This window comes from Rhodamnia argentea, chromosome 7 (assembly GCF_020921035.1).
Source record: "Rhodamnia argentea isolate NSW1041297 chromosome 7, ASM2092103v1, whole genome shotgun sequence".
In the NCBI taxonomy this organism is placed as follows: Eukaryota; Viridiplantae; Streptophyta; class Magnoliopsida; order Myrtales; family Myrtaceae; genus Rhodamnia; species Rhodamnia argentea.
This window is the reverse complement of record NC_063156.1, coordinates 26,731,119-26,747,047: the sequence shown is the minus strand read 5'-3', so window position 1 is coordinate 26,747,047 and position 15,929 is coordinate 26,731,119. Positions and strand designations below refer to the sequence as shown.

Below are 15,929 nucleotides of genomic sequence, written 5' to 3'. Positions count from 1 at the left end.
TTGATTTATGGATTCAACGAGTCAACGAATTTGGATTTGACTTTCCATTTGCTGTTCTTCTCAAGGATCTCGATGTAATGTCTCGAGTTCTCGACATTACCTTGTTTTAAGACATGGTTTCACCGATAGTTAAGGGAACGAGCTTTGTAATAAATCAACGATATTCGTTTTCGATCGAGTGGAAGTTTCCACCGATCATGGCAAGTTGTTTTCCTTTTCCTTTTTCTTTTTTTAAGTTTGTTGCCCGAGTTCCATATTCTTTCCTTTTTTTGTTTTTTTGCACTTGCGCTAGTATTAATCTCGATAGGAAAAATATCATTAAGGCTGCGTTTGGTCGTCGGGATTTCTGGTCGGGATAGAATTAGATAGGATAGGATAAGAAATTTAGAAATTTGGCCATATCTTATCCACTGTTTGGTGAACTGCTGATTTAAAGTCGGATATTCTCATATCCTATCCTATCCCGCATTTAGTAGAAACCGTATATCAATATAAAGGACATATATACCCCTACGTGATGCTCATGAAATATTCCGATCTTATTACTATAAAAATAACGTTCTCATACACAAAAAAACTTGAAAATATGCACATTTTATTAGATTTTCAAACTTCTTTGCAAAAATAAATAATTAAAATGAAAATAGAAACAAATGAGAGAAGAAAGTTGTTGTCATTCTAAAAGTTAGCTTTTATATGACGGATAAGAGAAATTCTATCCGACCTTATCCTACCCTCTCCTCTCAGATTTTTTTATCCTGGTTATATCCCCTCTATATCCGATATTATACTATCTGGGACACCTACTAAACACGGGATAGGATAAAACATATCATATCCCGAGTTTTATACGGACGACCAAACGCAGCCTAAGAGTCTCAAAAGTTATGCTTGTTATAACACCAATATCTCAAAAAGAATTTGTTATAAAAAAATCCCAAACTCGTATTAGTATGACAAAATCATTTGTTTGCTACAAAAAGTCCTAAATTTCAAACTTTTTTTTTATAACTGAGATTTCCCACGTGCAATGGAATATTCCTCGGGATGGTGGGAGTTTTTGTTAATACCACCGGGTAAGTCTCCCAAGACGTGGCCACCGGGAGTCGAACTTGGGACATCATCAATTTAACTGTCTAAGGCTCGGGCGTCTTACCAATTTATCCGACGCCTCATTGGTTCAAATTTTTCTTTTTGATGTGACCTATACCCCAAATTTATATCCGCGAGTTTGTAGCACTACCACCAAAGGATTTTGACGACCCCAAAACAAAACAAAAAAAGAACTTGAGATGTTCGTTTCACGTGGGTGTGATTTAAGATTTTTCATGATACGATAAAAAAATTTCGGGATATTGGTATTACAAAGAGCATAGATTATGATTTTTGGTGGTATTCATTGTCCTCGATAGCATGGCACAAACAAATGAATTGTCACATAGTTGAAGAAGGATCTCGAAATGAAGTATTAATACGAGTAGCATTACTACAACATCAGGTCCATTTTGCTATCTCCATTCGACTTTCACTAATTAAGCCATATTCCACTCGACATCGCAAGTTAATTAGTCGGTAGTTAAGTATTTTGATTTAGAGTGTGTGTAATAAATGAAATCCTTGTCAGAATCGTTGCCACAGAAATGAAATAAAAATTTTTTAGGACGTACTTGTTTTGTAAAAAATAATAATATGAAAAATAATTTTTTAAAATTAATCGTTTGTATTGCTTACAAAAAAAAATCAGCTATTTGCCAAGATGTTAAATAAAAATTATTCTAGTAAATTAATTATTTTTTATTAGCTAATTACTTTCAATAATTAATTTTAAAAATATTTTTCAAATCAATTATTTTCGTGAAACAAATGGGGTAATTTCGCCGACTTGATGGCTTAATGCCAAAAAAAAAATCTCAACTTTTACTTTTGTCCCAATTCTACCGGTCTAATGCAAAAAAAAAAAAAAATGAGAGTTAAGATAGTTTATCCAAATAATCAAATCTTCACGTCTAGCCGTTCTCTGGGACATTGATCCAAACAAATAAGTTGAGATTTTTTTTCATGTCAATTTTGCTCACGTGTAATTCATTAACGTCATGAAAATACCACGCAAGATTAACTAATCATGATTATGGATGAAATGCTAATAGTGGTAGAATACGAGACAAGAAAAAGTTGAAATTTTTTTATGAAACAGAAAAAAGGTTTTTGATATAATTGATACAAATGCTAAAGTTATAGTTTTTTGTTTAGATATTAGGTCGGTAAATTGGGATAAAAGTAAAAATTTAGATTTTTTCATGAGACAATTTTTTTTTTTGGAATATAATTAGGAAAGACCTTAAAAAGGGCGTTTTTTTTTTTTTTTGGGTATTGGGCTCCAATTTGATAAACTTCCCGTTGTTCACGTGTTAACCACATGTTGCACGGCAAATTTGCCGTCCACGTTGTCAGCCGTCAAATTATCGAGATTTAATCTCCTCCGTTGATTGGCATGGTAATGTCAGCCGTCGGATAAAAACTCTTACGTGTCAGTTGTGTACAAGCCCAGGACCCTCTTGACTAGGGGTGTGCATGGTCCGGGCCGGTCCGGTCCCGACATGGAACCAGGGACCAGACCGTAGTCCCGGTCCCCATATTTTCGGGACCAAGGACCGGACCGGGACCGGCGGTCTTGGTCCGGCCGGGTCCCGATCCGGTCTCGGTCCCGCCCAAGAGGGGCCGCTAACTATTGAAAATCTAGTCAACTTAATAAACTATACCATGATAAAAACATAGCGATTCGCTATGACTTTTATGATCGACGAACTTGACCAAAATGTTTGAATTCAATACCAAATCAAGCCATTACATGATAAAAACACCACCAACCGCACTCAAAAAAGCCTGCAAAGAGAAAAGATGACAAAAAACAAGATGGAAAATAAGACTAAAAAGAGAGTCTTGAGGAGGAGAGTGCGACCGTGCAAGGTTGGGAAAAAAATGGGCGGTGGACTTTTATTATTCTGTTTTGTTTTTAATTTTTTTTGCAATTGTTTATATTTATATATAAATAATTATATATTATTAGCGGTCCGGTCCCAATACAAGAAACCCGAGGACCGGACCGCCCAGTCACTGGTCCCATTTATTGGGACCGGAGACCGAACCATCCACCTCAAGGACCGAACCAACCCGGCCGGTCCGGGCCGGTCCGGTCCAGTTTGCACACCCCTACTCTTGACAGACCGACGCTGTTCTTTATTTCTCTGTGTGAGCAAGAAGAGAAGCAACAGAGTTTCCATTACCAACAGTTCCAACTCCCGTGGAAGCTTCTCACTGTCTCTCCATCGCAGAAGAAGAAGAAGAAGAAGAAGAAAGCCATGTCAGACACTCAGTGCTGTGAGAACCCTCCGACACTGACCTCCACGAGTGTCGGAATTGGATGTGTCGCAGAGATCGGAGGCTTGAAAGCTTACATCACCGGCCCCCCTGATTCCAAGCTAGCCGTCGTCCTCGTCTCCCACGTTTTCGGTACAATTTCCTTTCATGGTTTCTCGCTCTTTGCAAAATTTTCTCTCCATTTCCGAATCAGTACCATCACGTATTTGCATAAAGTTTGTTAATTTGTTGCAAGAAAGCTTGAGCTAAGCATGTGTTGCAGAAAGCCAGATTTCTTGTGCCGTTGTTCTTGAGTGTGTGAGTGGAGAAGAAAGGGAAAAAAGCACGATTATTTCATCCTTTGTCCTCACTTTACTCTGTTAAATGTTCCCTGCTCTGGCCAGTCAAGGATCATGTTCCACTTTTAGTGGTGTTTGAAGGCATGTTTCTCTGGCTTGATTCTGATATAACTCAATCTGTGTTTACTTTTATGCAGGTTATGAAGCACCAAAGCTGAGGTAAGCTGTCATCCAATCCCATCCCCCTGGCTGTAATTAGAGAAAAATCCCTCTCTATAACTCCAATTGTTCAGCTTAGTCTTGAGTCATGACTAGCATGTTTGTTCTTGTCCATGTTTGCACTTATCTAGCTAAGTTAACTGAAAGCAACTTTGCTCATGTTAGATTTCATATACGTAGTCTTTGATTCTCAGGCAACGATTTATTGTAACATTCTTGGACGAGGAAGGAGTACATGTATGCATTCGTGGATCACATCGACTGATAGGGCACAAATTGACAGAGTGGTCGGATTGAGGCTGACTTTATTGAGGACTGAGTTATTGAATTATTTGTGAACCTAAAACAGATATTGTGCAAATGAACTACATGTTGTAGTTTAAGACTCAAAACCTGCTTTTACCTTTATTTCAGTGATGAGTTCCTTAGAGAAAAGGTTTACATGTAACATTGCAATCGGTACTAAGTTTTTGTGCAAGAAACTGTCCCCATTTATTAACACTAACATTTTCTTAGTGTACAAGCTTGAGCAAAGCAAACAGAATTAATCACCCCATTCCTTATACAGTTTTATCATGAGCAACTCAATCAACTTCATGAAGAAGCTATCTTTTCTATTGGTCATGACTTCATTGAATAGAATGCGGTTAATTCTCCTTGACTCTGATCAGTTGACATCTCGACTCCTCTTGTATTTGTTATCTGCTGATATCTAAAGGGGGTGCCACTATTTCATGAAATTGCTTCTTCTGAGATGCTTTTACTCGAGATGTTGTGATTCTTTTGTGAGTTCAGAGTTTGCCCTGACAATATCATTTTGTTATGTGCAGTTTTCTGGATTTTCTCATTGATAGATCTGTGTCATAACTGAATTATGTGCTGTGGTGGCATTTTCTCTATCAAGAAAAGCATTTTAATCTACTTTTATTAGGTTTTCAAATTTTGCATGCAGAATATAGCTGTGCTAAAAAATCTATGATTCTGTGCATACTATAAAGACTTAACCTTGTTCGCTTGTGATTTCAAGGAAGCTTGCGGACAAGGTGGCCTCTCACGGATTCTATGTGGTGGTTCCAGACTTCTTCTATGGAGATCCCTATGTACCTGACAATCCTGAGAGACCTATTGCAGTCTGGAGACAATCTCATGGAACTGTATGCTTTTTAGTTCAAGTCTCTGTTTAAAGGTTCTGCTATACTTTATGAGAAATTTATGTTTTCGACAGAGTGTTTTTCCGACTTATAAATCAGTGGTCTTCTTGAGTTTCGCTTTTCTCGATCTACATATGGATTCTACCTATATTCTTTCTTCTGTAAGAGAGCTGACCTCGAGAGTTCTGCTATGGAAGCATTTTCGTCATATCACTTGCTGTTCTTGTATAGGATAAAGGATTTGAAGATGCCATAAGAATTGTTTCTGCACTGAGAAGTGAAGGTGTGTCTGCCATTGGAGCTGCAGGATTTTGCTGGGGTGGTGAGTCTTCTTGTTGCCTTCTTCCACGAGTCTTATCCTGATATAGTCCTCAAGTATTCTATATAAAACTCTTAACTTTGATGTTTGATCATCAGCAAAGGTGGTTGTGGAACTAGGGAAGTCTGATCACATTCAAGCTGCAGTGCTGCTACACCCTTCACGAGTCACTGTGGATGATATTAAGGGTAAGTAAAGCTGAGCAAAGAAGCAGGATCCACATTTTTCAGCGGATTTAGCCTAAAGTGGTCCATGCATTTCTGCTCTTGACCGCTCTCTTGGATGAAACAAATATGTCTCTGGCGTTAATCAAACTAGATTGGCCTGACATGTGTGATCTTATCCTATTGATTTACCTAAAGGCCAGAGAATCTTGAGATGGCGAAACGACTTTTAGCTGTCATTTTTCCAATAACTAACTTTCAGCAGTTGTCTCGTAAAAGGTCTTGATTTTACTACGTAAGTGCACGTAGTTGTATGGACTTTGGTCTCAAAAGTTCGGCAGTGAAATTGACATCATGTTTTGCTATACATTGACCAAGAGCACCAGCTCATAATTCGTTGCTTGTATAGTAAGTGTTCGCTTTCTTCGTTCAATGATAGAATGTAGTGCAGGAGTTTCCATGTTATTGCCACAGACAAGCTCATGTGACAGATTTATAACGATGACGCATATGGATATCAGAGAATATAAGCAATTTCACATGCCCACTTAGAAGCTATGTAGATGATGATCCAACACTGTTTTATCTTTTCAGAGGTCAAGGCTCCCATTGCCGTATTGGGCGCTGAGCACGACAAAATGTCTCCACCAGAGCTGCTCAAGCAGTTCGAGGAGATCTTATCCGCTAAACCCGAGGTAAACATCTCCATCCCTGCTGTTAATCCATGTGTTTGCAGTGCAAGTACTACTATCTTTTGTACGTTTGACCTTTGAGATCACTTCCTATCTCGTGTTCTTTTAGTGCCCGTCGCGAAATTGAGTTTAGCAGGAAGAGTACACTCTCATGAATTGGGGAAATAGCTCTATGTGGATCATAAATGGACATGACTCCTGAGGCTGCGAGATCTGTTACCTTCTGCAGGTTGATGGGTATGTCAAGATATTTGCTGGGGTGGAGCATGGTTGGACTGTGAGGTATAAAGACGAAGATGAAGTGGTGGTGAAGTCCGCTGAAGAAGCCCATAAGGACATGCTGGACTGGTTCACTAAGCACTTGAAGTGAAGATGAACTTGGTCACCTCCTACTGCCTCTACACATCCAAGGAAGAGAATGACAAAGCTCATATCTCTGAACGCTTTTGTATATCAAGATCTGAATCATTCTTCGGTAAAAGTGAATCTTCTAACGCAGAAGCTTAAATCTACGACTTCCTAACAAGTAATGCTTTCTTACGAACGCTTCACTCAATTGCCTTCTTGATCACCTCCGGGTCTACGTCTCCCCTGACCTCCACCAATTGCTCCTCTGTGTTCATGTCCACGTACTCCACTCCTGCTCATTCCATTAAACGTACTTGAATCAATACCAAGAAAACACACCCGAAACGAAATCACTTATGAAGTAATCACTCAATTCTTGATTTTGGTTGTCGGTTCCGCTCTGCGGGTTCGGTTCAAATACGATAGATATAACAGCGAAATGCGTTACCTCGTCTCTTGTCCAGTGTCTTCCAGCAGTTGATACTCACAAGGAAAATGTGAGACTGCATTGTTCGAACGCAATAGGATGATTTCACTCACGTAAAAGTTTACAGTAGAAGTAGCAATTCAAAGCATTACCGAAGACATTGGAACTGGGTGAAGAGCCTCGTAGACCTTTAGGCAAGAAGGTGAAGCTCCAACGCAGATGGCTTTGAAGAGGGACAAGTCTGAATTGCAATTGACCTAGAATGAAGCAACATATATATAAAACGGATGCACAATATTCAATTTAGTAATGGAAATAAGTCTTGACAAGGAAAGGAAATATTGCAGATACAAAAGTTGTTCATTGATTTCTTGATTTATCCTAGAAATTGCACTTAGATTGGGATTATTGTAGAATGTTTGGTTTCTCATGGGAACTTAAATAGGATTTCGTCAATCCAACAAGTCAACAGTTAGGATTTGAGTTTCCATAAGAAGTTTCCTCCGATCGTCAAAAGTTATTTACCTTACTTTTTCTCTATTATTCCAGCCCAAGTTTCATTTGCTTTCCTTTTATATTTTTATTTGCGATTTCCCGTGCACGACTGGGTTTTCGATTTTCGATTAGGAAATTTATCAAAAAAATCATAAACCTATTGTATTAATATCAATTCCGTCATAAAACCGCCAATTGGACTAATTTAGTAATAAATCTTTTTGTGTTGGTACCAGTTCAGTTCATCCAATTAATTTAAGGCCGAAAACCACCGACGTGGAAACCGATCATCCAACGCGCTGACATGAAATTTTTTTAATTATTTTTTTTACTTTTTTTTATTCTTTTCCTCATGTTCTTATTGGCAGCCACAGCAGGTGGGGGTTGGCCTCGCTGGGCTAAGAGGAAGTGCCTACGAGGTCCGAGTGGGAGCACCGGCAAGGCGCATCTCGCCTGGTCTGGTGGTGCCACGTAGGATGGTGAGGCTCATCCGACTAAAGTCACCAACATCTCTCACCAATGCGGCTATATTATTCTTGATAGGGAAAATGCCATAAAAAAAAAAAAACTTGAGTTATACTACGTGGCAACATTCGCCAACTCCTTTTTTTTTCTTTGTCGCCATGATCCAAACTTGTATCGATATGACGAAAAACTCGGTATCCATTACTGATCGGCAATTTTACTACGTGGAATCACGCATTGCGGGACGAAAACATGGTACACACAACAAAAATTCCAACTTCTACTGGTAACTAAAATTCCTAAACGATCGATTCCTACCAATTGTATCGACTCTTATTCCTCCTGTTCGTCTTCCTCCCGCCATTTTGTATCATCACTCAACGAGCACCGCCCTTTTCCGGAGATGCTTATGAATCGCTGCCTTGATCACCTCCGGATCCACGTCCCCTCCGACCTCGACCAACTGCTCGTCTACGTTCATGCCCACGTTGCTCACTCCTGCTTTCATTCAAACAAAGCTTCTTCTTCGTCATTGCAAAATCACAGGAGTTGCCAAGAAAAAACAGGCACCCCCTCCCCCAAAACGACAGGGATTATTTCAAAAGGTAATTGAGAGTCAAGAGTGTGTTACGCGTGACTCGCGAGGCGGGGTTCGGTTCAGTTCAAGTACGATGAACGTGTAGGAAGTATGCTAACCTTTTATCTTGTATAGTATCTTCACAAGCTTCCGCCGGCATCCGTCGCAGCAACCGATGCTCACTTGAAAAACGCGCTGCATGCACCAACGTTGTTTGATTATTATATCAAAGCTTTTGAATTAGAGTTGGGGGAATCAAAGTATTACCGCCGACATGGGAATCGGGTGCAGATCCTCGTGAAATCCTAGGTAAGTGAACCGAAGCTCCTAGAGTGATGGCTTTGGAGATGGACAAGTCCAAACCTAGCGCGCCCTCTCCCTCTCTATATATATATATATATAATGGAAATGAATGTTAAGAAGGAAAGGAAATCTTGTGGATTTAAAAATTCCCGCTGATTCCTATTGATTTATGGATTCAACGAGTCAACGAATTTGGATTTGACTTTCCATTTGCTGTTCTTCTCAAGGATCTCGATGTAACGTCTTGAGTTCTCGACATTACCTTGTTTTAAGACATGGTTTCACCGATAATTAAGGGAACGAGCTTCGTAATAAATCAACGATATTCGTTTTCGATTCAATGGAAGTTTCCACCGATCATGACAAGTTATTTTGCGTCTTTTTTTTTTTTTTTTCAATTTGTTGCCCAAGTTGCATATTCTTTCCTTTTTTTTGTTTTTTGCACTTGCACTAGTATTAGTCTTGACATGAAAAATACCAGTAAAAATCTCAAAATTTATGCTCGTAATTGTTGCAAAAGTAAACGGCGATCTTTAGAATCAACTCAGAAACATAACACCAACTTGAAATATGAGAGAAGAGATAAAAGAGAAGTGAGGAGCAAATGTTAACTCTTTTTCATTGCCTCAACAAGTTTACAAAAGCCTCTATTTATAGGCTAGATGGTACATTACATTGGGAGAGGAAAAACGGCTCATGGAATGTGAAAGGTGCAACATCAATCCATATCAATGTACATCAATGTATATCAATGTATTTGTAACATACATTGGAAGATGAAATGGTGAAAGGTGAAGCATCCACCTATAATTAATATATTTATAACACTCCCCCTTGGATGTTCACCATTTTTATTATACACTGTTTAAACCGCCTCATTAAAAACCTTGCCAAGAAAAACCCAGTGGGACAAAAAACTCGGCGAAGGGAAAAAGAGTACAGTGTGTATAATACTCCCTCTCATTGTAATAGTCATTGCACGTAGGCTGCCTCATTAAAAACCTTTGGCAAGTAAAAACCCTATGGGAAAAAAACTTACAAAGGGAAAAAGAGTACAGCCATAAACCTTCCGGGTTCCATCCTTCGAGGATGGTTAATTCGCTCCCCCCGATTGAAGTAGTCGCCTAAGTCGACGCATCCCTATTCCATATACAAGTTTTTCAAATGTGGAAGTAGGTAGGGATTTAGTGAACAAATCCGCAAGATTGTCACTAGAGCGAATTTGATGAATATCTATTTCACCTTTTTCTTGAAGCTCGTATGGATAAAATAACTTAGGTGAAATATGTTTAGTTCTATCACTTTTGACAAATCCATCACGCACTTGTGCAATACAAGCCGCATTATCCTCAAAAAGTATAGTGGGGGCATCATGAACCGAGGATAAGACACATGAATATTGAATGTGGTGTATCAAAGTTCTTAACCAAACACATTCTTTGGCGGTTTCAAATAATGCAATAATCTCAGAATGATTTGAGGAAGTAGCAACTACACTTTGTTTTACTGACTTCCATGAAACTGCCGTACCTCCACAGAGAATAACAAAACCAGTCCGTGACTTGGCATTATGAGGATCAGACATATATCCAGCATCCGAATATCCCACCAATGTTAAATCTTTGTTTCTTTGGTAAAGTAAACCAAGATCAACAGTTCCTTGAAGGTAACGTAGGATATGTTTAACGCCATTCCAATGTCTTGGGGTTGGATTGGCACTGTGTCTAGCTAGAACATTTACTGCAAATGCAATATCGTGTCCGGTGCAATTTGCAAGATATAATGATGCTTCTATGGCGCTAAAATAAGGAACTTCAGGTCCCAACCTATCCTCGTTTTCCTCTTTAGGCCTAAATGGGTCCTTGTTCAATTTAAGTAAACGTACCAACATTGGTGTGCTAAGAGGATGAGATTTATCCATGTAAAATGTCTCCAATATCCTTTTTGTATAATTAGACTGGTGCAATAAAACTCCTTCCGGGAGGTGCTCGATCTGCAGGTCAAGACAATACTTGGTTTGACCCAAGTCTTTCATTTCAAATTCCTTCTTTAGGCAAGAACGAGCTTCTTCGAGCTCTTTTGGGGTTCCAATTATATTTAGGTCATCCACATATAGGGATATGATGGCAAAGCCATTTGATGACATTTTTATGAACACACACGGATATATTACATTATTTACATATCCCCGCGTCAGGAGGTAATCACTTAACCGATTGTACCACATACGACCTGATTGTTTAAGACCATATAATGATCTTTGCAATTTGATACAGTACATGTTACGATTTTCATTCTTTCCCATATGGGGAATCGAAAATCCTTCGGGGACTTTCATATATATATCGGTGTCAAGTGACCCATATAAATATGCAATCACAACATCCATTAAGTGCATGTCTAGATTCATACTTACTGCCATACCGATCAAATAACGGAACGTAATATTATCCATTACGGGAGAATAAGTAACATCAAAGTCTATACCGGGTCTCTACGAAAACCCTTGGGCAACTAGTCTCGCTTTATATCTTACCACATCATTCTTTTCATTGTATTTTCTTACAAACACCCATTTATATCCAACAGGGATAACATCTTTGGGTATTCGGACAACAGGTCCAAAAACACAACGTTTATTAAGCGAGTCTAGTTCCGCCTTAATTGCCTCCTTCCATGTATTCCAATCTGAACGCTTCTGGCATTCAAGAATGGATTTTGGTTCCGGATCCAGATTATCTTTTGAGACAGTCAGCGCTACCGAGGAGGCAAATGAGTTGTCGACGACAGTTGTAATTCTATCATATCTCACTCCCGTGTTCATATAATTTACTGCAACCTTTATATTAACATCAACCAAATCCTCATCGTTTCCCAAATCAATAGGATTTGGCCGTTCCGTATTCCCGGAATTGTTATTTGGGGCAGCTGCACTAATTTCACCGGGATTGCTTTCCTCTGCGGGAGGCGCATTGGGTGACCGAATGTTTTTTCTTTTCCGCGGATTTATGTCTTTAGCCCTCGTGGGTCGTCCACGCTTCCGGCGTTGACTAGGCTCATCAGACATTTTTGGTCCCAAAGGGATCTCCACTCTAGGTGGTGCGTTTTCTGCAGGAATATGGGACTTAGTCACCCCTTTATGATCGATAAATGCATCTGGCGGTTTACTTGCTAAATGTTGCAAGTTAATAATCTTCCGAACTTCAAGTTCAGTCATGCTTGTACGTGGATCAAGATAATTCAATTGATTTTCCTTCCAGGAAATTTCACGGCATTCTTTAAGCTTCGGGCTTTCTCCCCCCTAATGCCGGGAAATGTGCCTCATCAAATATACAATCGGCGAACCGGGCAGTAAACAAGTCGCCCGTCCGGGGCTCCAAGTATTTTATAATAGATGGAGATTCATATCCCACATAAATACCAAGTCGACGTTGAGGCCCCATTTTGGAACGCCGTGGAGGTGGTATAGGAACATATACGGCACAACCAAATATTCGCATATGGGAAACATCGGGTTCACATCCACGTACAAGTTGAATCGGGGAGTATTCATGATATGCAGTGGGTCGAATTCTAATCAATGATGCAGCGTGCAATATCGCATGTCCCCATAAACTAAAAGGGTAATTTAGCTCTCAACAGCAACGGTCTAGCAATCATTTTCAGGCGTTTGATTAAAGATTCCGCTAAGCCGTTACGTGTATGAGTATGTGGCACATGATGCTCCACGTCTATCCTAATAGCCATGCAATAGTCATCAAAGGCTTTAGACGTAAATTCACCAGCATTATCTAACCGGATCTTCCGGATCGGGTAATCGAGGAATTGCACACGTAATTTAATTAGCTGAGTGAGTAATTTTGCGAAGGCCATATTACGTGTTGACAACAGGTCAACGTATGTCCATCGCGTTGAAGCATCAATCGGGACCATGAAGTATCTAAAAGGTCCACATGCGGGGTGGATAGGCCCGCAGATATCTCCTTGAATTCTATGCAAAAATATAGGAGATTCAACCCTTACTTTAGTAAAAGACGGCCGTATAATTAATTTACCCTCAGCGCACGCATCGCATACATAATCGGTGGGTGAAGGGAGCCCACGATTTGTTAATGAATGTCCAACTGAATGTGTTAATATTCGGCGCATCATATTCGACCCTGGGTGACCCAAACGGTCATGCCATGATTGAAAACATTCTGGGTTTGTAAACTTCGGGTTCATCGCAACATGTTTATTACTCACATTTATGTAAGTATAATATAACCCGGAGGAGAATGATGGTAACTTTTCCATAATTTGTTTTCTGTATCCACTCATCCGAGTTAGATACAAGTATTCTTTACCACCTTCGGTCTCGGTTTCAACGTGAAACCCATTGGAATGAATATCTTTAAAGCTAAGTAGGTTCCTTTTAGACCGTGGGCAAAATAAAGCATCATTAATAAAAATTTCTGTGCCCATTGGTAATATTACACGAGCTTTTCCGGAACCTGTAATTATATTACTATCGCCTAAAATAGTGGTAATATTCCCTTCGCATTTTTTTAATGCCTCAAAGAACTTCCTCTGCTGGAGGATAGTATGTGTAGTACCACTGTCTACAAGACAAAGAATACCATTGTTCTCCTCGAGATAATTGCTCAGCATCATTGATGACTAACATAAAAGAATAAGAAATGAAATTATAATATTAAACGTGAATATTATTCAAAAACTAAGAGAATACATGTGAATAAACATAAATTTATATATATTGCTTAATCTAAATCCAAAAAATGATCAATATCAAAAGATATATTGTCAAGAGATGATTCTTTATCCTCCATAAAGGGCTTGGTTGCAACATTGGCTTCCATTTTTCTCTCATCTTGTTCCCTTTGATAGAGGTCAACCAGGTGCTTTGGGGTGCGACAAGTGCGAGACCAATGGCCCGTAGAACCACATCTATGACAAACATTGGCACCAACCTGGTTAGGTACTTCTGGACCTTCTTTACTTTGTGGACCACGTTTAGGTCCTTGTGAACCTCTATCTCGGCTCTTATAAGGCTGATTTTTCAAGTTACGCCCTTTGCCCTTCCAATGCCAGTGACTCTTGTTTTTATGACGTGCAACATGTGCTTCGAGCACAAAGTGCGATCCAAGAAGACGAGAGTTATGATTTTGCATCAACAACTGGTTGTGCTTTTCCGCTACAAGTAGTGCAGAAATTAATTCTGAATGCTTTGAATAATTCTTTGCCCTATACTTGCTCTGGAGTACAAGGTTATTGGCATGGAAGGTAGATAATGTTTTTTCCAACATTTCAATCTCTGTGATCTGCGGCCCACAGAGTCTTAATTGTGATACAATTCGATGAATAGCAGAATTATATTCTGCTACGGACTTAAAATCCTGAAAGCGTAAATTGATCCATTGAAACCTGGCATGAGGAAGGACCACTTCTTGTTGATGATCAAAGCAATCCTTCAGGGATTGCCATAGAATTGCAGGGTCCTCCTCAGTCAAATACTCGGCCTTTAAATCTTCATGTAAATGGTGGCGAATGAAGATAAGAGCCTTAGCCTTCTAGGCCGGGGTATAATTAGATTCTGGGAGAATAGATCGACTAAGATCTAATGATGTTAAGTGTATCTTGACATCAAAAACCCATGTTAGATAATTACTTCCGGTAATATCTAACGTTGCAAACTCTCTCTTGGTAATGTTTGACATACTTAAAAGAAAATGTAGAGATGTTAGATAATGAAGAGGTAAAGATGTGTTACCTCGAGTGATATCCAAGATTCTAACCGGTTCGTGCTGATAACGTGTTGTAAAAGTAAACGGCGATCTTTGGAATCAACTCAGAGACATAACACCAACTTGAAATATGAGAGAAGAGATAAGAGAGAAGTGGGGAGCAAATGTTAACTCTTTTTCATTGCCTCAACAAGTTTACAAAAGCCTCTATTTATAGGCTAGAGGGTACATTACATTAGGAGAGGAAAAACCGCTCATGGAATGTGAAAGGTGCAACATCAATCCATATCAATGTACATCAATGTATATCAATGTATTTGTAACATACATTGGAAGATGAAATGGTGAAAGGTGAATCATCCACCTATAATTAATATATTTATAACAGTAATAACACCAATATCTCAAAAAGAATTCGTTATAAAAAAATCCCAAACTCGTATTAGTATGACAAAATTATTTGTTTGCTACAAAAAGTCCTAAATTTCAAACTTTTTTCTTTTTGGTGTTACTGATACCCCAAATTTATATCCGCGAGTTTGCAGCACCACCAAAGGATTTTGATGATAATAAAAAAAAAAAAAGCACTTGAGATATTCGTGTCATGTGGGTGTGATTTAAGATTTTTCATGACACGAGAAAAAAGTTTCGGGATATTGGTATCACAATGAGCATAGATTAGGATTTTTCATGGTATTCATAGTCCTCGATAGCATGGCACAAACAAATGAATTGTCACATATTTCAATAAGGATCTCCAAATGAAGTATTTATAAGAGTAGCATTACCACAACATCAGATCCATTTTGCAATCTCCATTCGACTTTCACTAATTAAGCCATATTCCACTCGACATCGGAAGTTAATTAGTCGGTGGTTAAGTATTTTTATTTAGAGTGCGTATAATAAATGAAATCCTTGTCAGAATCATTATCACAGAAATGAAATAATTTTTTTTAGGACGTACTTGTTTTGTAAAATAATAATATGGAAAATACTTTTCTAAAATTAATCGTTTGTATCGCTTAAAAAATCAATTATTTGAGAAGATATTAAATAAAAATTATTCTTGTTAATTAATTATTTTTTATTAGCTAATTACTTTCAATAATTGATTTTAAAAAATATTTTTCAAATCATTTATTTTCGTGAAACAAAAGGGATAATTTCGCCAGGTTGATGGCTTAATGCCAAAAAAAAAATCTCAACTTTTACTTTTGTCCAAATTTTACCGGCCTAATACCAAAAAACTCTCAATTTTAGCATAGGTCCCAATTATATTCAATTTTTTTTATCTCATAAAAATTCCAGACTTTAATTTTTGTTCTAATTCTATTATCATCGGTCTTCCATCCCTAATTACCGTTCG

The 15,929-nt window shown here is 38.6% G+C and overlaps 1 protein-coding gene across 2 annotated transcripts; it reads left to right on the top strand.

Annotated features, from left to right (window-relative positions):
* Positions 1–3,234: 3,234 nt before the first annotated feature.
* Positions 3,235–6,603, top strand: LOC115733735 (endo-1,3;1,4-beta-D-glucanase-like). Of its 2 annotated transcripts, none has more exons than XM_048281753.1 (7): positions 3,235–3,510; positions 3,854–3,875; positions 4,903–5,029; positions 5,258–5,348; positions 5,444–5,533; positions 6,104–6,204; positions 6,431–6,603. In XM_048281753.1, the coding sequence occupies exons 1-7, from the start codon at positions 3,360–3,362 to the stop codon at positions 6,569–6,571; spliced, it is 723 nt and encodes a 240-aa protein (XP_048137710.1). In that variant the 5' UTR covers positions 3,235–3,359; the 3' UTR covers positions 6,572–6,603. The 2 variants fall into 2 exon arrangements, with proteins under 2 accessions (XP_048137710.1, XP_048137711.1); XM_048281754.1 differs by having other exon boundaries at positions 6,459–6,587.
* Positions 6,604–15,929: the final 9,326 nt, after the last annotated feature.